Below are 23,486 nucleotides of genomic sequence, written 5' to 3'. Positions count from 1 at the left end.
TGGATCTCCCTACTACTGTTGTTGTCCGCAGTCACTAGCGATCCCAAATACGCGAACTCCTCTACAACTTCTAGTTCGTCGCCGTCAACGGTTACCGTCCGTGGGAAACGCGCGTTTGTTTCCTTTGAGCCTCTTCCTTTCATGTATTTGGTCTTTGATGAATTTATTTTTAGCCCAATTCTCCTAGACTCCGCTGTCAGTCTGGCGTGGATTGCCTCAGCCGTCGCAGAGTTCCTGGCTATAATATCACAGTCATCTGCAAAGCCTTGAAGTTGGCTACCCTTGGTAAAAATGGTCTCTTGTTTCGATGCCCGCTCGTTGGATTACCCTCTCAAGAGCGATGTTGAACAGCATGCAGGATAAACCGTCACCTTGTCTCAACCCTCGTCGCGTCTCGAAGGAACTCGAGAGTGTCCTAGAGATGCGTAAGAGACACATCACTCGATCCAATGTAGCTCTGATCAGTCGCGTCAGTTTGTCCGGAAAACCGTATTCGTGCATTATCTGCCACAGCTTGTTGTAGGGAACGAGCTGAGTTAGATGAATCAGCGTAAAACAAATCTAATGAAACTGAATTATTTACTTGAGTGCAACTGAAACCCCTTGCATAGGAAGAATACCGTCATACGAACGATAAGAGACAAGGAGAGAAATGTATCGTTCAATAGGAGAGTTACGCATACTGTGGCAAGATATAGCATACTCTAAACAAGAGGCAGTTTTTGGACGAACGTAGACTTTGACGGACGTTGTTCCGTGTTCCGGAGGACTCGGTTGAAAATAACCGACGGACACGACATTGGCGTAGTGCTCCCAAATAATGAGTATAGTAAATTGAATATATACACTTATCTCGATCGACTATATCGTATGCTGCTTTGAAATCAATAAAGATGAGATGCGAGGGGACGTTGTACTCCCGACATTTCTGCAAGATCTGTCGGATAGATACAAATTTTGTTCCGTAGTTGCGCGAGCCCCCATGAAACCCGCCTGATAATTCCCTACGAAACCTTGTACTATCGGTGACAACCGGCGTAACAGGATCTACGAGAGTACCTTGTAGGCGGCGTTTACCAGCGTAATACCGCGATAGTTACAGCAGTCTAGCCGATCATCCGTTTTGTAGATGGGACAAACCACTCCTTCCATCCATTCCTCCATCCATTGCCCCAATATCTGCTTTCTGGAGTTGTTCTAAATACCTCTCGTTTGAATACGACGAGTGTACGTATGTCTTTTGTAAACAGGGTTACAGTCTCAACTCTCAAGTCCGTAGAAGATCATTGGCGGAATTAGTGCTCATTTCTAGGGGGGGGGCTACAGCTCCCGACATTTTTTTGACCATTTTATTAATCGGCCAGCTCCATTTTTCTAGGGGAGGGGGGTTAAATGCCTCCTAGGAGGGGGGCTTAGCCCCCCGTAGTTCCGCCAATGTAGAAGATCCTAATTACCTAATTTAAAGCAGAGCAAAAGGCTGAAGGAGAATTTGGTTAAAAACGAATGCATCGAACACCAAATGCATGTAGATGATGAATGAGATGAAGAGGCTCAAAGGAGACAAACGCGCGCCTCCCACGGACGGTAACCATTGAAAGCAACGCACTAAAAGTGATGGATGAGATGTATTTTAGATCGCTTATGACGGCGGACAACAACATTAATAAGGAGATCCAGCAGCGCAATCCAGCGGTGCAATCCAGCGGGAAATTGGTTATACTTTGCCCATAGCAAAAAGTTGCGATCAAGAAGCATACGCGACCGTCAAAGCTGACAACCTGCAAAATTTATATTAGACAGGGAGTTCTCTATGGATTTGAAGCTTTGACGCGGCTCACTGTGGACATACGCATCCTTACCGTGTTCGAGCGGAAGATACAGCTGACGATTGTAGTGAATATCAGGGCGATATTTTGGCGGAGTACAAACTGAAAGCGGAGAGAGGCGCAGGCGTACTGATCACAACACAGGCACAGGCACTGCTTGGAAAGTGCAAGATGAATTCACCAGGTCGAAAGCGCTTGAGAAATTGGAAACGTGTGGCTCAAAATCACAAGAATTTTTCCGCTGAATGCACTTGCTTCAGCAACAGTTTATAAATAGTGAACTGTTTTGATAGTTCATAAAACTCATCTGTAGCTTTTCTCTAAGCGTTCCAACAAGCGAACATTGAAATTAAAGAACACTTCTTTTACCTTCGAAAAGGTTTCTCAATCTTCGTATTCCACTAAGAAGCTCAAAAAACCTCAGTCAATCCGATCATCCATCCGGGTCAGCCAATTATAATTACAGTTCTGCACATCATCAAAAATCCTAATATATGAATTTATCAACAACTTGAAGTTCATCGCCGTCAATAGTTATTGTCCTTGGGAGACGACGATGTCGTCCGCTAAGTCTAACAGTTAGCTATTCTTGCTGCGTTTCGGTGCCCGATGACCTCTATGACGACGTTAAATACCATGCAAGACAGTCTATCCCCACCGCCCTGTTAGCTTTGAGGTACATTGTAATAATGCACTAATAATACCTAATAATAATAATCTAATAATATTAATGAAAGCCGGTTGATATAGCCTTAAAGACGTTTATATCCAACGCTTTTTGACTTCGTCTTAACCCTCTATGCGATGAGAAGAGACTCGAGTGTCCCCCAAATGCGCATGGGTAACCGTGTCAACTTACCCGGAAATCCATTCTAACATTGAACTCCCCACGATTCTGAACAATTTATATAAGAGTAAAAAGTTTCTCGCCGAATTTTCTCAAGTTTGGGAGCAGGGCAGCTGCTTTAGTTTGTGAGCATTCCCAGGTTAAGTTCGTTTCCGCTTTTTCCGTTTTTACCACCATTCTTCGTTTTCTTTACAAATTTCAGTCGGGTGCTTCTCGGCTTTATATGTACCGTCTTTAGACATTACCTTTCTTTATCGACAGACTTCGTAGCCGGCTGTTAGAGTACACGAAAATTACGGGGCCAATGCAACGATCCTACCGACTCTATCTAGCAAGCACCGCCTTAGCCGAGCTTCGAACATACGACGACTTGCTTGTTAGACCAGCATCGTACCTCGAAGCTAACTGAGCGGAGTCTCGTCTATTGGGGAAACGTAAAACAATCGTTCATAAAAAACTTACTTAAATGTCCATGTCCGCCGCCGCCGGAACAAAGGGATGAAATCAGAGATCTATACTGTTGACGGTTACCCACCATAGCTTTAACCTGTCGCTAAGACAGGTTCTCATCTACAGCCTGGATGTCGTTGGCTAGGCTGCGTCGCCATGGGCCTCTAGATCTGCATCTTCTACGCTATCCTTACGGATTCCAGTTGAGTGCTCCTTTGCAGTCGTAAAAAAGAGGACATTAATTCAACTTTTTGCCGCAAAAAGCGGATATAAATTATCAAACATTAAGTTAAACCCGGGTCACCGCATCTTCAAATTTCTTTATTTTTCGATATCAGTCTTTAAAGACACTAATAGAGAGAATCGATATCAATCGTTACCATTTCTAAAAGAAATTTCTATAAACTTCAATAGAAAATTAAAGTTTCTTTAACAAAGATCGTCACCAAAATATCGATATCAACCGTCATCTTCGAAAATAAAAATCAATTTTTGCCTGTTGTTTTAGCGAGGTATAACTGGAGGAAACGAATGTATAAAATCAATGTAAAATCGGTAAAATCTAACAAAATACTGAACGAAATTTAGTGTGATATCTTTAAAGGTTTTTATCAAATAACTGATACAGAAAATGTTTTAAATGCGTGTGTCGATCTATGAAGGTGTTCAAATATTCGTATCGATATTATTGAAAATTAAACGCAAAGATTCATTGTCACAAAGCTTTATTTTTACATAAAGAACTACAAAGGAATTTCACGAGTGGTTTACCGGGATTCCGTATCTTTAGCATAAAATATTGGCGCTTTCTCCACAGAGAACAGACATTTATGTTCATATAAAATTTCATTCAAATGGTGTGTAAAACTTTTAATAAAACACTAGCGACATCTATCTCAGGGTGCACCACTTGCTCTTCGATCATGTTGCCATATTCAATATAGTTTCTTGCTATGTTCTTCCTATTTGAATAGCTGGCAACTCCACTGCCAGTTGCTGTAACAACGTGTGCATGTTTGTTTATTGATTGTAAACATTTTTCGAACACGCGATGTTTCAGTAAAATATGTGAAAATGTACATGCATGCACTTATTTTTCAACGATTTTTGCATAGTAAAGAGTGTTTGGTGAAAGGTAGGACAATATTTATTATTCTGTCTTTATCTTTATACATTTTCATTCGTCAAAATGCCAGGAATAACCGTGTTCATCGTATGGTATGGTACGATTGTCATATGTAATTCGGAACGTCGGACTGATGAGGTAGGTTTTCTGTACAGTCAAAAATTAAAAAGAAAACTATATTCCGTTCTTTTGTTATCAGGTGTGAGCCTCTATTGGTGATAAGTTCCAATAGGTCAGCAATAATGAAACGTCCGCAAAAGTTCAAAAGCTAAAAGTTGCGTCTACAAACAATCATCCGGCTTACATAGTACTACGCAAAATCGTAAGCTGAAACTGCCGGTATGGCAACCGTTAGAACCGAACAGAAAAATTCTTAGACCTGCCAGAAAAGATTGCGGTTGTCGTTCAAAATCGGTGTAACTCTGATTGACAAGCGAACTAGTTGCCACCGAACCACGATATCATGAATCCAATTATGACTACGTACACGTATGCATTGCCAGCACAATGGAGCAATTCCCTATCATAAGATATGGTTTAGATCTTCCAAATAATCAATCAAATTATCAATATATTAAGCTTTCTGCTCTAATGCAGTTGTCTCCTAACAAATTCCTATACGATTGCTGACAGTTTTTGTTTATTCAAAAATTTGGTTGCTACAGTTACTGTAGCAACGTAGTTGGTTGTAATGTTTTGGTAACAAATCAAAGCCCGCTTTGTCAGCGATGCGAGCGGCACGCAACGGGAGCATTACCACATGCTTTCAAGATGGCGGTTTGGTTTTTACACACCCCACGAGATTAAGATGAATGTCTGTTCTCTGTGCTTTCTCCTTCTCATTCTCCCATACAATCTGACAGATCAGATTAACGCAACCGCTACCATAACGTACCAATTCTGCGTGGGTCTTTATCGCGATCTTTATTACCGGTGGACATACCAGTCATGCAGCATCATTGCAAATTGAAAATATAAACCGAGCAAAAATAAATATGATTAAAATTCTGATGGTTCAGCTTTTGATAGATTTTATGGATTTTATGCAATTTGTTGTATCAACTTTATCCAAACTTTCAAAAAAATTCCCAAATTTTGGCATCGGAAAGCTATTTCTCGGCTTTCGTGCAGTTTTTGGTTTTCGAGCAGTTAAAGATAAGTTGAAAAAGCAGCTGGCATCCTTGACGTCGATTAACTGACAGTTCATTCGCACCGCGTTCATAACATAACGACGTTTGTTTTGTTCACCACGTTTTACCGCATGGATTTTGGCTCTCGTGTTTTGTAAAATATAATCGCGATGGATATTTCGAACCAGAACAGTGATAACACTGAAAATGGCCTGCATAAACGTAAAAAAGGCAGACCTTCCGATAAGGGGGATATTAAAAAACCTAAATTGGCATCCAATACAAGTTCGGTTCATAAAATTATTCAGAATATTCACTTGCAGTTGAAGGAGGACTTTGTTGCTGCTGATGGTATGTAATCTGTACCTAATTGTATATTAATTAGCTACTCTCATGTAACTATAAAACATGTTCTGCTTTCAGTTATTCGACACTTCGCTCGAACCTTGCAGAAAAATCCAGCTTATGCTGTTGATTATATTCGGGCAGGAGGAACGTTTACCCACTTTCTTAAAATATTGAAAACGATGGATACGGGAAAGCTGGCGGATGTAGCCGATCTGTTCACGGTTATTCACTACGTTATGATTGAGTGCGGAAATTACGATGAAGTCCACGCCGCGTATGCTGCCAAATGCGCCAAAACAATTCTAACCGATTACAAAAATTCGGTAGTGTCATTACTGAATGTACAATCCACCGAGCAGCAACTGATAGCTGGCTTTCGCATACTGAAAGCAATTTTGTTGACTGATCCAACGTATGGCCGAGAAATTTTGAGCCTTCTGGATATCTGCGTGCCACAGTTGGATTTGAGACGTTACCGTGAAGTTTTATCCGAAGATGAGGAAGAATCGTTAAGGGGAGTGTTTGTGGATTTCAATTTGAGTTTCTTAATTGATTCAAGTTCGGAACTGGTCCGATTGTGGTTAAGTCGCCACTATTTAGTGTATCCGTTGGTTAGTAATTTGGTTTACGACAGAGCAGAGAATGTGGTTTTGGTGATGAAAACGTTCCAGCAGTATATTCTGGAGAACGCAAGTATCGATAAATTTATGTATAGAACCACGTTTAACACGGATGTTCTCAAAGCGCTGGTAAATGTCTACGAATGGGTTGGACCAGCCAATGCAGTAGTAAGTGACGAATCGAAAAGTATGGTTCTAAATGCAGCCGAAAAGTTAGTGCTACCATTGCTGACTTCGAAAAAATATCATCTGGTGCCGAAAGTTGTTGATTTGGGTCGAGCAGTTGCCCGGCATAAGCACATACTGCTAGCACTCAAAAATTCACAACTGCACAAGCAGCAGAAGAAACTGGTTCTGAAGATCTTTGATGTTTGTCCAGAAGCTTTACCAGCTGTTTTAGAAAATTTTGGTTCTCTGCTGAAGTCCAAAAGAAACGAACATCGTAATTTGTTGCTGGAGATTCTTCGTCAACCAAAGCCAGAGGAAATTGTTAAACATTTCGATACGGCAGATGCCAAGCAAGTGTCTAATTTCATCACGAAATCAACTCTTCCCAAAACGATACTAGAGTTTGTCACGACGTCGATAAACAAGAGAACTGCGATTTCGTTTTGCATGGAATTTTTAGCAGTTATGCTGAGTCAGTGCGAGAAATATCTTCAAGAAGTACCGAAGCTCAAAAATCTCGATCAGTTTGATATCAAGAAGATAAAATTTGATGTAATAAATCAAATCATAGGGTTGTTCCCAACCATAGACGCCATTATGAGTGCAATGATGCATCATAGAACGGACAAGAATGCCGTTAAGCCGTACATTGCTATGGAGTTTACCATGGACATACTGCTGGCATGCATCCGCACTTTCCCTTCATACATCGAAAGCTCATCATTCATCACGACGTATCGAAAAATTCTCGACCCTGTTTATCGTAACTTGGCTATAGAACACGAATATCTATCGTATGAGTTCAAAGCGATCAAGGTCATTATTGCTCTCGAACCACAATCGATAGCTTTCAACTCAGAGCTCTTTCCATCGGTGCTAAAACTTCTTACCAAAGTTTATCTTAATGGCAGCGCAGAAATGCAGCGTGAAGCTACAGTCCAACTGATGACCCTCTTCCGGAACACCGCTCTGTTCGGAAACAGCCCGAACGAGATAGAAATATGGTTCCAAACTTTGCTATGGATAGACCCCGCAGATGTTCCGAGTTTGGTATCTTTCTTGGCGTACGCATTCCGACAGGCGGCAAAGCAGCAAAGCCTTTCCACCGAAAAAGACCATTCTCTCGTGAATAAAGCTTTCGAAAAAAGCCGCCGTGCTGATCTAGATGAGCTGTTCGAGCGTGTCGAGGCGGAAACGGCCGGTCAGCTGGATCAGGAAGAGGAACCGGTGGAACTACCGGTAGCTGATAATTTTCTAATCTACATGTTTCATCCCAGTACCAATCGTCCGGAGCAATTTCATCCCTATCTCGAGGCAGTCGCACTGAGATATTTTCACTCGCTACCCTATCCGGAGATTGTGGAGAACTGTGCGGAAAGCCTCGGCGGGCGGATGCATAAATATTTCAAAAAGTGGGTCATAGAAAGGAAGGCAAAGCCTTTGGATGGTTTTAGCGAGCAAAGCTCGCTTGGAAGGTTAAGTCGGCTTTTACTGAACAAGCAACAGGCGGTGGAAGAAGTGCTACCGAACGGTAAGTTTAAATTTTATTAAACAGCATGTTGCGATTTCTAAAAAACGAACTTTTTTAGGACACTTGAATCGGTGTGAATTAGTTTACCTAATCCATGAGGTCATTTTCTACGTTACCCAATTAATTGAAATGGAGAAATTTGATTCCGATTACTCAACGGTATGTATATATTACTTGAATCAATTTTTTGATCGGCTTTTGACGGAGGAAGCGGAGCTTGCTGAAGAGGATCAAAAACTGGGTGATGTGCTGAAAAATATCTTCTGTCATCGTCCCGTTCTGTATCAGCATTTCACCGTCGTTAGCAGCAAAGACGATATGAGTGGCTTAGCTACTAACTTTATATACGAGCTAATGCGAAAGCTACATTCTGTGGAAAAGTTTTCTCAGTATACGACGCTATACTCAAATAAAATTGTCAGTGAAATCATTTCTGTAGCGTCGTCAGAAACGTCTCGTAACGGGCAACTAAATGCCTCATTGGTTGAGAAGCTGCTAAGTATTTTCCACCTCAGCGTGCGAAACTCCATCAGTTTGCTGAAACATTATGCACAATTATCGCATCTTCACTTTGTAAACGATCGAAACGAAAAAACCAGCCATTTCACTTTGTTGACAGCAGCCTTAGAGAAACTAGCTGACAACCGGGATTGTTGTCTGGAGCAAGCCACTGTGAACGGATTATCGACGATCTATATCGATTTCATTCGAAAGAATGGCAGCGAATTAAATTTGGACACTTTGGAAGCGGCTTTCATGAATTATTTAGACATCTTTAGTCATAGCATTAGCCATTTGGAGGAAGACATGTTTCAATGCTTTTTCGAAAGCAAAAGAATAGGCAAACCTCTCATCAAACTAGCGGCTTTCTTGCTTGACAGAAGCAAGCGTTTTGATGCGATATGCCTGCAACTTATACCTGTTCATATTCAGAAAAAGGAATTGATTTACCCGTTGGTCGATGTCGCTTTCCGTAGAAAACTATTCGAACCAACTAAGGAAAACCATCAGAAACTACTAACAGCGATTTATAATGAGTTCAAAAGTGGTATCAACAAAACTATTGAAAAACCATCCAAAGCAGCTGTTATCTATAAGGAAAACTCAACGGCCAACCAGCAATTGATCTATAATTGCATGCCGAAAAACGAATGCATTGATTTTGCCAAAAAGAAACTAAAGATAGATTCCCTGGAAATTTACCAACTTAATCTACTGATGGAAATCTACAAAAAGGCCTTCGTAGCAACAAAGGATGATGCAGCTCAAGTGCAGACGGTGTACCTAAATGGATTCAACGTTTTACTGCAATTTTTCAATGTTCTACTGAAAGGATCCGATCTGTTTAAGGACATTGAAAAACTCAACTCGCTAACGCTAGCCACTTATCACTGGGTGCAGCAAAGCTCGAAGTGCAAACATTTAACAGCATTGGAGTACAATCAACTGACCGATACGGCCAACTGGTCCAATTTTTGTAAATATAGTTTAAAGCTGGGTATCGAAATTCATAAATCTGCAGACAATCCAAATCGATACGATGATCGGCTTCATGTGCTGCTTAAAATTGCGGCTATTATGACAGATTTATTCTACAGAGACAATAGTGCGGCACCGGAAGTGGCTGAGTTTTATGATCTTGCTCTGTCACATTCGCGCTTTCTGGACGTCCTGTTGATTCCCTTCCAGTTTAAGGTTAAAGCTTCACTTGTCCATCTGCTACTTACGCTTGCTCACAAAAATCATTCGGTAATGGATAAGAAACACATCCCTTTACTGTTGGGAGCCTATGGAGCTACGCTGACCGAAGGTAACCGGTTTGTGCTGGCTCTGATTCAGCATTACGAACGTTGCGGTATTCATCTGAACGAGTATCGTCCATTTCTGTGGGGTGACGCTGCCATTAAGCATTTCTCGTTAGGACAAGACACTTCCAAGCAGCGAAATTTATGCCAAATAAATAATACCGAAGTCTTGTCACTCTTTAATCGCGAAAAACTACTCAATACACTGAACAACTTTCCCGTCTGGCGAAAGTTAGACGCCGTCGAGCAATTACCCGAAGTTAATTTCGATTACCTTCGGAAAGACAAACGTTTCATAGGGAAATACCATCCAACGAATGACATTGAACGAATCGTTGAGAACACAAAACATCGCGAGCAGAAGGCTAGCGGAAGCTTGTTGGAGAAATGTGCGACTAAAACCGAAGTGTTTGCAGCAATTTACGATCCAGCTTTTCTACTGCCACTGATGGGTTACCTGTTTGCACCGGAAAGTGACGACGTGTTGCCTCTAGCCGGTAAATGTGGAGCGCTGGCACTCCCGTTTGCGTGTCTCGCCAGCAGCGATGAATCAATGCGGCTTGCCGCCGCCTGCGCCCTGATGCGAATCAAAGGTTACCTGGAACTGTCTAAGTGAGTCAATCTAACTACTAAATTAAATTATTTTATAACTTTGTACCATGTATATTTTCAGAAAATTTGTTGATTCCATGTTTTGGATTCACTTATTCACAGCTATTCAAAACGGCTTGGCTTCTTTAGACTCCACCAAGTCTGCCGGCGAAAAACCATCAAAACCCACAATAGTGAAACTATTCAAGCCAGCATTTCTCCCCTGCCTGTTTGTTGGCGCTACAATCAACGTCCTGCCGGATGTTCTCAGCGAGCTGCACTCGATGCTAACGCACTACTTTCTTCTGAAGGATACCTTCGACTTCAAGGCCATTCCGAATTTCCTCGTTATGTTCCACAGTGCGGACGTAAAACACAACAGCCATCGGATTTTTATACTGGAAACCATAGCTAACGGCATCAAAACCCATGACGATTTCATGATACTGCGTGCTTCGCCGGTCATTCGGGCACTGATGCAGTTTTACGCTTGCTCTTTGTCGAATCGAGACTTGAATATCCTGATTCTTAACATCCTCAACAGCATCATCAAAATTCCAAAATCATGCGAAGTGATGATCAACACGATCGGCTTCCTAACATGGCTGAGCGAACGAATTGAATCCATCGAAAGCTTCCACTTTGACACCATTGAAGCATTTCTGGGCATGATCAGTAACATGTGGTACTCGGTTCAGGTACAACGGCAGCACTACAAGATGCAACAGCTCAGCCGGACGTTTGCGATTATGGTGCTAAAAATTTTACCTCTGTTGTCGACGAGAAGCTCAAGCCGAACGTTGACAAGGTTTCTTAACATACTGGAGAAAACAATGGATGAAAATGTCGACAATATTAAGCTGGTTAGCGAAGAGGTCATGGTAGAGATGCTAGATTACTTTGAGAAATTATTCGATCAGCAATTTTGGTACGTTCGAAACGTAAAACAGAATGGTAATGAGAACAATGAACGATCCCAATCGTTGGGTGAGAAAATGATGGCACAAGGTGTGGAGGAAACTACGATGTATATCATACTTACACTGAGGAGAATCGTTATTAAATGGCAAAATAGTTGTAGATAAATGTTTGGTTTTGCTAAGCGAAAGTATAATTATAGATATAAAATAGGTTGGAAAAATCTATATTTCTACAACAGTTTAATTTATTCGAACAGTCCGAGACTGGATTAACACGGTAACTAATTTGAATTTTTCCCATGGTGCTCTGTGATATAAAATGGTAGATTATTTTACCACAAATAATTTACTTACCGCAAAAATACCTTGGACTTTAGACCAGAACTTAGATTGGAAGTTAAATTCAAACTTGAACTTGGACTTGACGCATTATTTCAAATTGGACACAAAATTAAACTGATAACTGGACGTTAGTCTTTCCCGAACAACCGCGTTGAGAATCACAGATAACACCCTGACGGACGGACAACGTTACGCGCAAAGCCTTATCAGTAGCAAGTGGTTTCATGCTGAACTATACGTTGGGCAAGGCTCGCACGCAACTCACAACCACATGTCGCACATCACAGACTCCACCGAAAAGTGCCCCTCATGTTTCGGTCTTCTGCCGCCAGCCACTGAAGTACTTTGATGTTAAACGCGGGCAAAGCGTTCACACTAGTGGCCACCGTATGCCAGTCTCTGAGTCTAACAACTACCAAGCGCGGTAAATCTTAAAAATACCTGGCACTGGCAGCCTTCACTGCGTGCAAGCGAATTTCGCAGCTGCAGCTAGTAGCTGCTTCTATTCAAGAACCTTGGGTTCACAGCACGAAAATCATCGGCCTTAGTAACTACGGTAAGTTAAGTTACTGAAAGAAGCAGTCCAAACTGAGGATTGCAATTCTGTTAAAGTGTTAACTAAAGTATTAAAATTATCTCCCATTACAGAATTCATACAACTAACGACTACGGGGAACTGGACCTGGTCGTGGCGTCCGCGAACTATTCCGGTAACAAGGACGATATACCGCAATCCGAGATTGTTGCGCTCGTGCTGTACTGCTGGCCATTCAACGTGCCGTCCCTAATCGACTACGATGCTAACGCCCACCTCGGGCGGGCAGCACGGATGCAAATAATAGGGGTGAGTACCTACTCGAATAAATACTCAACTCCGAACAATCTCAATGTACGCAATGTAGGAAAGGTTCCCGCTTTTGTTAATGCTTTCAGAGATGATGTGCTAAGCTTCACTCTGTGTAGCACTTCCATGACTGAAATGGTCAAAGACAGGCATATATCTGATGAACCTAGTTTATCAGACCATAGGCATATTATTTTTGATATCGAGGCAAACTCTCTTAGAAGCGAACAATACAGAAACTCGGCAAAAAACTAACTGGCGACTTTTGGATAACTCTCGGAACTTCCGTCATATTAATATGCACACACCAGTTGAACTGGACAAGTTGATCTTCAAAATAGAATCATTGAGGTTTTTACCGCGAACAGACGGTCTGCCGTGACGTGCCCTGGTGAAATGAAACGCTCAGCAGAATAACAGATCGACCCCGTTTTAATCGACTGTCGGCATTTTTCAGACATTATCGACGTCAGATCCTATCGAAGCGCTAACGTTGACTCGGAGCACTACCTAGTGATGGTTAAGATGCGTCCAAACAGGGTGGAAAAACTGGAATTGACAGGAAATTTGCAATGACCTGGAATAGTTAGGGTATATCGATAAAGAAGTACTTCACTTCAATATCGATAAAGAAGTACGACACACAAGCGATAGATTGCGTCATCGATATTAGCTCCGCGATTTGCAAAGGGCCTTATTCTGCGAAGCAAATTTCAAATTGCTGCCACTCGCGTTTCGTTCGGTGCTAGTCAAGTCAAATGACATTGGAGTTTTGAGACAGATCTTTTGCGGCATGTGACTCAATTCGCAGAACATCAAAATCAAAGTAAATGCGAGTGGAAGCGTAGCGAAATTTGGCTTTTCACGTAACTCGTTTCGCAGAACAGAGCTCGAAACATTGTCACCCGCTCCAAAGGCAGCGTGCCGACAGTGTTTAGTACCGCTGCCTTGGAATGGTTATTATCCCCCCAGACAGAAACAAATGCAACAGTAATTTTGCCCTACTGTACCTTAGTACACTAACAACAGCACAATAGAACCGATATCCAAGCTGCAAACAATAAGCCACCGAACTCTTATGCCGCACCAGACTGATCTACATTCTCAAAGTAATTAAAAAACGGGCTCTCGGAAGGGGGAAAACATCGCATGCCGATTACAGCAGTGATGATCAGTAGCAATGCCACCCACACGCTGTCCCTCGCTCTCTTATCAGCGCCGTTATCCGATCGCAATAGATCAGAACCGACCGGACAGGTTAATCCCAGCACAGACGACTTCTGTGGGATTAATATTCTTGTGACCATTTGAGCGACAAGTTCGCTATCTTGATAGTGTTAACGGTGTACTATCGAACGCGAACCCCGTGCAGTGAGGCTGGGAATCGCTGGCCTGTGCGTGTTAGTGTCGTCAACAAGGTTGGTACTAGCCTGCAGACGACCAGTGTTTATCGTATTACAAAGTGTGTGGTATGCAGCCACCTGATAAATAAGTGTATAACACGTATCGTGAAATATACGACAGACTGCGCATCAGCATATCCCTCAGCGCCAGCCCGAAGTCGTGCTGTTCGTTCTTCGGTTTTCGTATGCGTTGTGAGTTCGGACATTGTTCGGGGATGTTGCCATCGTAAGATGATCTTATCCCTAATTGTGTAGTTAACCTCCTTGAAGGTAAGTTGTGTGTTCTAGATGCTGCATGTTGGGTGATTCCCAGCGAATGGCCGTTTTACACACAAAGTATATATACTCATTAGTTGGATCAAGCAACGCTAAACTGCACGGGAGAATTTTGAGCTCAGGCAGATGAGCATAATCATGGAGTAGCTTACCACCGAGACAAGTGGGATCGGTAAGCAAGCATTAGACAGCCGAAGTGTTAGTTAGCAATATTAAAAGCCTCTTTCGATGCCATGTAGGCCTATTGCTCTTTGCCACAAATACGCACGAATGCTGAAAATGGCACGTCAACCATGTACCGTCGTAGGCCTGTTGTGCCCAGAGTGTACTTGCGGAAGGATTGGACGTCGAATGCAGCTCGGAGGCCAGCGCCAGGGGACACACAGAATACACAAACCCACACTCCAACATTAACAGATAAGTAGAGTAGACTCAAGTGGCCATGAGGGAGGGAACATGAAAAAAAAAAGTTAAGAATTAGCCGCTATTTTCGTTTCCTTTGTAAAATTGATGCATTTCTATTGTACACTGGTGGTTTCGTGTATAGTCTGTCGTAGTACTTTTGCGCTGAATCGCGAACCTGTTTGCAGGCCGTCAAGGACGGGCCAGAATCTCCACTTCGTTTTCATCTGTTGAATTTTTGTCTCATGCTCGCGGGAGCGTCCCTCCCATCAAAGATCTCTGCGAAACAACGTGTTGTAGAATAATTATAAATCGTATGGCTTAGTAGAATTCACGAATAATCGAGGAAAATGTTGGAGAAATTATACTGACTCACGGCAGTCCTTCAACTTGTCACACTAGTGAAGGTTACAAGTTGTAACCGGAATACGAGAGTAGCTGCCCTACCTTCCATGTTATGAATTTTGGGATCCAGCTTGGACCCTGAGAAGTATATCCCGATCAACCTATGCAAAGTAAAATAAACCGCGTTGGTCAGAAAATAGAACGGCCAACGTTGGTATAAAGTAACAAAAACAGTTCTAAGAAGGCATGGACCAATTCTCCAAGGGCGGCCAGTGAAATTGAAATTAAGTACAAGTTCAATTAAACAACTTGTTTAAATTAAATGGATTGTGACTCGGAGAACAAAAATTAAACATATGAATTTCCAAATTTCTTGTTTCGGTAGGTTAGATTAAGACCCGCTGTATTGAGAAAATATACGAGAGTTGTCCTTGACAAGTCTAGCACAATGGTTGGCACATGGAGAAAATGCGTTTTCCATATTTGGGGACCCAACATTTTAATATTCGTATGGCAGCACCCTCAGGTATCGGTAAAAATCGCATTGAGTATATGAATTTCTCCAAAAAATTTTGTGCCTAATATTCTAGATGCAAAACACTTTTCCAAAGCTTTAACTAACATCGATGACTGGAAAATGTAGCTCGAAAAGAAGTTGAGGTCACTTCGCCAGGTATGAAATTTGCAAGTCTCTTGTATTGAAAGCAAGAAACACACATTCAATGATCATTGAAGACAATGAATTTCGTAGCATACGTGTTGTAAAAGCACAGATGGAAGTGAGTAAGTTGGACGAGAAAATTGCAGTAATTGGATAATTTTTCTCACTTTCTCGTTGATTGAAAAATAATGCTAATAGGTATGAACGAGCAAAACACATTTTCAGTTAAAATTATATCGCAATATAAACACTGCAATTTTATTAAGCACACCTGGAAAAATCAGGGAATTTTATTTTTTTTTATATCGAATTGCCACCCTGAGCATAGCATAGTTTGGGTAAGATAATGAACAAGACAAATACTACAAAAATTATTCAATGGAATAAATTTTCCTTAAATGCTACTTCTATCAGGCCTTCTACAACAAATGCTTCGACACCCTACCGGTGGGCCTTACTGCCGTAAGCCGAAACCTTAGTCATGGCCGATGAAACAATGAAAATGCTCTATTGTTTGCAGCTGAGTGACGTTGGGAGGGTTAGCGGTATTCAGTACAATGATTGTCTTTAGCTGGTCCATCTCATCCAGTAATCTTTTGGCATAGTGGGCCGAGGCCAGGCCGGCCAAAAGACCACGTCCTCCAGGCAATAACTTCCAGCAAGCCCTGCATACTGCATTCACCAAGCCCCGAAGGAAAAACAGCAGCATGGACATTTCATTCTCGCTAATCGTCAGTTACAGAAGGACCTTCTTTGGAAACTTTGTGTGGATTGACGCCATTGCTTACCTTCTTGATCATGTACCCAGTGCTTTGCCAGTCGTTGCCATCTAACATTAAGTAAGTCTCGCCATGTTTTCGAACCGAAAACAGACACTGAGGAAGCCTGCAAATCGTAGGCGAAATACGTATCTGTCGTGAATAAAATACACATAGTAGAATTAAATTGGATAAGTTTTCTTATTTTTTATTTTTATGAAAATCGTGTGCAGTAAACGCCTTACGTTCTGCAATAGTCTCATCACTGCTTTAGCCTAGACACAAGCCCTCACTTACCCGCGCACTCCGACGCAGGTAATTTAATTAATCCTCTCACGGTTGCGCAAACACCTTTCCTTCCTGTTGCTGGCGATGCTCAACATAAGGTCTCGCATAAGTCTTAGTTTGTTTTGCTTTTTCAACTTAAGCCGATTCGTTCTCCGTGTTGTGGCTTTGTCGTTTGTATTGTGTATGCAGCGCGAGAGCCGCACCACAAGCGCGGTTCAGCAGTGAGTGGATGGAGAGCGCCAACAACTACTGTTGTGGCAACTGGCAACCGAAAACCAGTTCCGTGCAGGTTGCGCTCGCAACCCATTCGTTAGTTTGATCGATTCATCAGCTCTCGTCGGACGTATTCGCGAATGTCAACGGCCATGGAGTGTTTCGTTATTCGTTCCTAGTTGCTGCCTATTCATTTTATTGAAGTTGTAATTGCTTACGCTTACTATGGATAATTGGTTCGAATTGTGTTTTTTTCACGTGTGCGCCATCATTCCAATGTGCAATTGATTTGCAACATACATTGAGCGTAGTTTACGAAGGAGGAACGGGTCGCTTTGGAGCGTGGTTTGTAAATATGGCGTCCACTGTTGGCCGTCACCTTGCCGAAGGAGCTGCTTGTCGACCTGTTTAGTCGAAAAAATTGTAGACTTTCAGGATAATCTGATACGATGGATAGTGCAAGAGCTGCATTCAGTGGTTTCCTGCTGACTTACTAGCGAGATTAATTTCGTGGATTAAATCACCAGTCAGTTGTGTTTTTAAAACCTAATTGAAAACGTGTATTAAAAAGTTTCTAACTTTAACAATAATAATTTGACCTTAATAAACAGCGTTACACGCAGTTAAACTTCTATGTCACTTAGCCGTTGCAACGGGCAACGTAACTCTGTCAACAAACTGCAGCTATCCTGCTATGTGTAATGGTGAAAAGTATGCAAGCCAATACATCACGCATCGTTGCCTAATACCTCGGAGGGGGGAAGATGTATTAAAAATTCCGCTTGTTGGCTTAATTCTACATGCAAAAAATTACCATATTTTTTGTGCTGTTCGCCTTCAAACCAGTCTATGTGATCAGTGATCTTCTGGCGTATTTTAGCTATACGTGTATCAGTTCTTCAGTGTTTAAACCGCCGCGACCGCTTATGTATGTGTGCGTTTGATCGTGCGCGCGTGAAGGTGTATCAATGAGGAATTACTCCAGGAGAATACCAATTGCGCAAAACATCAGCGGATCGCACGAAGAAAAGTACGACCAAAGTGTTGTTGAAAATATCACAAAGAAAAGAAAACGTGTATAGTAAGAAAACAACAACAGAAGAAATAATCCACTCTTTCTCTGTGCATCGCGGTGACGGCAAGCGTTCCAGTTGCAGCTAGCGCGGTGGCCGTATGCTGCGCCAGGTGAAGCGGGTGGAACGCCAACTTAACTAAACTCAAGTGAGTTCGACGGGGCTATGAACAACGAACAGCCATCCGAAAAGGAAAAGAAAACGCATTCGTGCAGCCTTCTGGAAGTGTGCACAGTGGAAGTCCCTCCAGCAGAAGGTTGGTCATAATAATAACAATAAGTCAAATAGGGTAATCGTAATTATTTGAATATCCATACAAACCACTACTGCTACAGTGCTACGTTCATCATGTTAATCATTACTAAAATGTCAGCAACTATCTCAAATCTTAATCATCCGTTCTAATGTTCATCATACCTATGCTCACTACTTATTTTATCTCAATTCGCAATCAAAATTAGTTTTTTAGTTTTATTCGTAAAGTGACTAGCTACTGTCTTGAGCTTAATTTTCGTTCGTTTAAATTATTCCCCTATTTAAATTATTGCCGAGTAATCTAGAAGTTATTATTTGGTTCTCAATATGCTCTTATCTATTTTTTTAAATGTAGAATCAGGCCAAGTGGTATAGTATAGCCAATATTCAAACCCTATCAGCAGTGGTGGGCACTTATTCGCTAATCGCTATAATTGGTTAGCGAAGCCGTTAACTTTACCAAACACATCCTGATTTAAACACAAATCGTTAAATCACTATTTTACACTGACTATTATCATAAACAGTTAACCAAGTCAAGATCTGCATTACAGGTTGCAAAAGCAACGTGTTGATGTAGGTAGAAAAAGAAAGGAGATTAACGTAACATTTGAGGGGAAGCTAGAAAATTGAAGGCAGGTCATTATTTTTTATGGCATTGAAATAAACTACAATGGTGATATAAGTGCTTTAATTTGCTAAAATCTGCAGCCTTATGAAGGGCGAACACTTTACAGAAACCCCCTTTTGTAATGGGACGCTTAGAATTATTGCATCAAAGAATGCTAGTTTTCGATTCAGTTCCATTTCTATACAATACCATTCGAGACCTACATAGTTTTAGCCGCACTGTTCACCGGAATAATTACCCAGTGGTTTTTGTTTAACAACTCTTGTTTCTCGTCAAAACAAAATGCGTACTGTCATAATTTACTGTCAGAGCTTTTGTATATTTGAAATAGTTGCTGACAGTTTTGCTATTTCTCTTTAAATCAGCGGTGGTCAATATTGTCCCACCAATGGAGTTGGTAAAGTAACAAATGCAAGTAATCTTAAGATAAAAACTTGAATTAATTCACCTAGCGGTGTGACCTGATCTTTCTACTGCAACAATAATTATTTTATCAATTAAAATGATAATTATAATTAAAATGTAGTCATTAAAATGCAGTATTTTTCAACATCAGTCATCAAAATCCTTATATAACTGTAAAATTTACAAGAACATACTGCGTGCAGTATGTAATTTTATTTTCTTTCTTATGGTGCGTACATAATTGAAAGCGTAATTTCATTTATTTTATCAAAATCTTATTTAGCTGTACAATATTTACGCGAAAAGATAATTTTTGCAGACTTGTAGAATATGTATATGTAGAAAATTAGAAATTAAGGAAACAAGATGAAATCAAAGAAATAGCGCGAAAGCAGCGCCATAAGCATGCTTGACAATGGCAAAAATGATCGTTTTTCCAGTGCTAGTCTTTTTAGATGGCAAGGGCGATCCTATAGGCGCCGAAACTGTAATTTGTTTTAATTTGTTTGTTATTTGTTTAAATTTATATAGGGAAATCTACTCATCAGCATTTGCAGTCCTATACTGCTGCTTTTCCTTGTATAGGGCGCTGCGCGTGCTACTTTTGGACATTTCCATTTGGTTTCACCGTAAATGTCCAAAATAGAGTGTGCGTAACCTGTCCAAAATAGATAATCCTAGTTATCCGATTGTGAGTAGTGAAGAAGATGAAAATTGAAATGTTTGTTCACTGTTCTTAATTCTGTAATAATGAAAAACACGCGGTTTAACGGTTTAACTTTTTATTTTTGCGTCCGCTTGCGTTGGTGGTTCGTACAGAAGTTCCAGAAGTGTCAGTTCGGAAGTGTTGCGGAACAGACGAAACGGAATTTTCATGCACTGAACAAAATATAGTCGGAAGAAAATGTATGCACTCTAACTCTAATTACTGAGAAGGGAAATGACACTACAACTCGGCCATTCCTGACCAGTGATCGTCTCGATCATCAAGTTAGATAATAAACACAGTGCATAACTTAAAAGTCTAATTACTTCTGACGAGTGTTGCTTTGTCTATCTGTGCATCTCTCTCTTTACCAGAAACCCTCCAGTCCGCCCAACTCTTGATACGAGCAGCCTCTATTATACCATCATAAGGATGCTGGGAGATTTGACAATTTTCAATATCCCGAATAACATAACGGTCATTTGCTTGGCATCTGACGGAAATGGCATACTTTTAATGGCTTCCAGATGCGAATTATTTGGCCTAATACCTTTACTACTAACTGTAAATCCCAAAAGTTCGATCTCTGTGAAACAGAATTGACATTTCTTTATTCTAATTTCCAGGCGGAACTCGGCCAACCTATGAAGGACGCGTCTCAAAAGATCAAGATGTTCGTCTAACGTGTCGGTAGCTAACGTAACATCATCCATGTACACTACAATGGAACCTTTCTTAATAAATGGTTCTAAGATCATATTAATGAACCGCTGGAATACTGCTGGTGCATTTCGTAGTCCAAAAGGCATTTTGACGTATTCGTATTGTCCACCAGGAGTCACAAAAGCGGTAAACGGGATAGAATCAGGAGCTACATTTACTTGATGAAACCCGTTCTTCAAGTCTAAGACCGTAAAATATTTCTTCCCTTCGACTCGCTCCAAACAATCGTCGATAAGGGGAATCGGATAGCTATCACGAACAGTAATCTTATTTAAAGACCGATAATCAATGCACATGCGTCGCTCACCAGATTTCTTCGTCCGCAATACAATCGGAAATGAATACGGTGAACTACTAGGTCGTATCACCCCAGCAGATAGCAACCTTCGTCGAGGACCGTAACTGATAGGTATATCGGAAGTCAGTTTAAGCCTCATTTCGTAAGAGTGTTGTTTTTCCGGAATGTTCTCTTTATCTAGATAATTCTCCTTGATAATTGACATAATCTCACTTTGAACGTGTTTTCCCAATTTTGGATTGATATAAATCTCTTCGTCAAGTTCGATTGCATAAATGTCCGGAATTGTATCATTGCCTGCTAAATTATTGGTACTGTCTATACGGAAATGTTTTAAACAGACAGAACAACTTGCCCAGGTATTCACTCGACTCTTATGTGACAAATCATACACACAATGTAACAGATTATTTGAGATTTGTATTTCATTAATGTTTTTCACTTTAATTTTATATATGTTTGATCGCGTATTGAATAAAATGATTCCGAATTTCTTTAAAAAATCACGCCCCAGCAAAAGAGAATGCATCATAAAATGATCTGGGACGACATAAACCTTCAGCCGCTCGGAATGACCTTCAAACGTTATGCGGACCGGAATAACAGCATAGGTGCACAACGGAAAGCCTCCTATGCTACGGAAACCGGAAAACTTCTCCTCAGCAGAAATGAGCTCGCTGGGAACAACTGACCGTTTAATCAGATTAATTGGACTGCCCGTATCAAAAAGAGAGAGAAAACTACTTCTTGTATGCACTTTTGTTTGAGATAGAAAAGCAACACTTACCATGTTCAATTCGGAAAGAGCTGCACTCGGTTGAACCTTCGGGTCTTCAGTTGATTTGCCCCGACGGAACTCATCGACCAGCGCCACCTCATCCTTATTACGCGGTGGGGGTTTGGGACAATTTCTGATGATGTGTTCACCGGAACCACAGCGGAAACACGATCCTGGCTGCCGACGAGGCTCTGAACAGCGAGCGGAAATGTGCCCTTTACCGGAACAATTATAGCATCGTAATTCGGAACCGGAATTATCCTTGTTCTTAATTTTGCTGCTTCCTGAAACTGAAGCGGATGGTGCGGAACGGACGGAACCGGAACGTATTTCTCGTAGCTGCGCATACCGCCGAGCCAATTGTTTCAATTGCTGTATATTTTTAGCCGGATAGAGAACGGAAATATCAGCGGATCGATCATGGAAGCCATCGACGATCATTTGTACAGTTTGCGCCTCGTCAATATCAGCGCGCGAAGCAATTTCCTGCATCTTCAAAATATAACTCATCACTGACGTCTTACAAGCCGTGAATGTGGTCTTCCGCAGCTTGTCAATGATTTCTGCCACCGTGAACGAGTGGCCAAAATTTTGTACAAAATTTTCACGGAACTCAGCGTATGTGGTGGATCGATCCACACGCAAAAACCATTCAGCCTCTGTGCCTGGCTCCATCAATCTCCGTATGCACCTAAGCCGAAAGTCTGCGCCTCCTCCAACAGAATCGCAAGCACGTTCAAAGTCGTTCAGCCATCTCGGGAACGTACAAATCGCTGCCAGCAAACGATGGAACGAGACACTTCACGTCCTGAAAGTCTGGTGTTCGGGTAGACAACTCGATACCGGCAAGTTCACGCCGCAAATCGGCAATCTGTCTTCTCTTCTGTAGGATTCGGATTTCCTCATCCAGCGCAGCCTCCTTTTCGTTGGCTCCACTCTGAATATTCTCGATTCCCACGTCGTCCTCTTCCACCTCCTCTTCATCATTCGCTGTTTGGTTTTCCGGGTGGCTGCTATATATGGCACGCAGATGCCGGACTGTTGCTGACGCCGGTACTTTAATTTCGTGGGCTTCCAGCCACTCGAGCAGTTCCTCCTTCGTCATGCGCGTATCCATAGTCTCGCCGAAATACCACTGTAATCCAAAAGGCAGCAACCGTCGAATCCCACTTCTGAGGTGTAATAATGAAAAACACGCGGTTTAACGGTTTAACTTTTTATTTTTGCGTCCGCTTGCGTTGGTGGTTCGTACAGAAGTTCCAGAAGTGTCAGTTCGGAAGTGTTGCGGAACAGACGAAACGGAATTTTCATGCACTGAACAAAATATAGTCGGAAGGAAATGTATGCACTCTAACTCTAATTACTGAGAAGGGAAATGACACTACAATTCATACATACATATGTACATACATACATACACGCATACATTACACATACATTGAATACAATCGACATTTGATTGACATATTTTGGTTTTACCATTTCTGAACAATTTCATATAAGGTTTCATACATAGTTTTGTTTGATAGATCTAAGCGATAATTTTCAAATAATAATAGATTGCAGAATGCTTCTCATTGAAATAATGCTTATATGGTACAAAAATCTGTTTTAAATACTTTTCTTTCACGTTTCTTTATGTAACTTTGCAACCACAAGCCGAATCATCATGAATTCTGGAGGTTGTAGTTTTAAAAAGATTCCCTTTCGTTTGCAATGATGT

General features: G+C 41.4%; 2 protein-coding genes across 2 annotated transcripts in view; both read left to right on the top strand.

Annotated features, from left to right (window-relative positions):
• The first annotated feature begins 5,538 nt into the window (after positions 1 to 5,538).
• LOC128733615 (uncharacterized) lies at positions 5,539 to 11,545 on the top strand. The gene is made up of 4 exons (XM_053827337.1): positions 5,539 to 5,730; positions 5,803 to 8,046; positions 8,105 to 10,463; positions 10,525 to 11,545. Exons 1-4 carry the CDS (start codon positions 5,550 to 5,552, stop codon positions 11,525 to 11,527), a joined length of 5,787 nt encoding a protein of 1,928 aa, XP_053683312.1. The 5' UTR covers positions 5,539 to 5,549; the 3' UTR covers positions 11,528 to 11,545.
• A 5,451-nt stretch (positions 11,546 to 16,996) lies between these two features.
• LOC128736995 (uncharacterized) overlaps positions 16,997 to 23,486 on the top strand; it is an 85,897-nt gene continuing 79,407 nt past the window's right edge. The window contains exon 1 of the mRNA XM_053831530.1: positions 16,997 to 18,223. The gene's annotated coding sequence lies outside the window, so the exon portion shown is untranslated. The remainder of the gene's footprint in view (positions 18,224 to 23,486) is intronic.

This window comes from Sabethes cyaneus, chromosome 2 (assembly GCF_943734655.1).
Source record: "Sabethes cyaneus chromosome 2, idSabCyanKW18_F2, whole genome shotgun sequence".
NCBI classification, from domain to species: domain Eukaryota; kingdom Metazoa; phylum Arthropoda; class Insecta; order Diptera; family Culicidae; genus Sabethes; species Sabethes cyaneus.
Note: the sequence above shows the minus strand (reverse complement) of the source record. Positions and strands in the feature narration are given on the sequence as shown.

Bases quoted from the DNA above. Each gene is read 5' to 3' on its own strand.
- LOC128733615 (XM_053827337.1), top strand. From the start codon at position 5,550: ATGGATATTTCGAACCAGAACAGTGATAACACTGAAAATGGCCTGCAT. The intron at 5,731-5,802 runs GTATGTAATCTG...TTCTGCTTTCAG, and splicing joins GGACTTTGTTGCTGCTGATG to TTATTCGACACTTCGCTCGA. The intron at 8,047-8,104 runs GTAAGTTTAAAT...GAACTTTTTTAG, and splicing joins GGAAGAAGTGCTACCGAACG to GACACTTGAATCGGTGTGAA.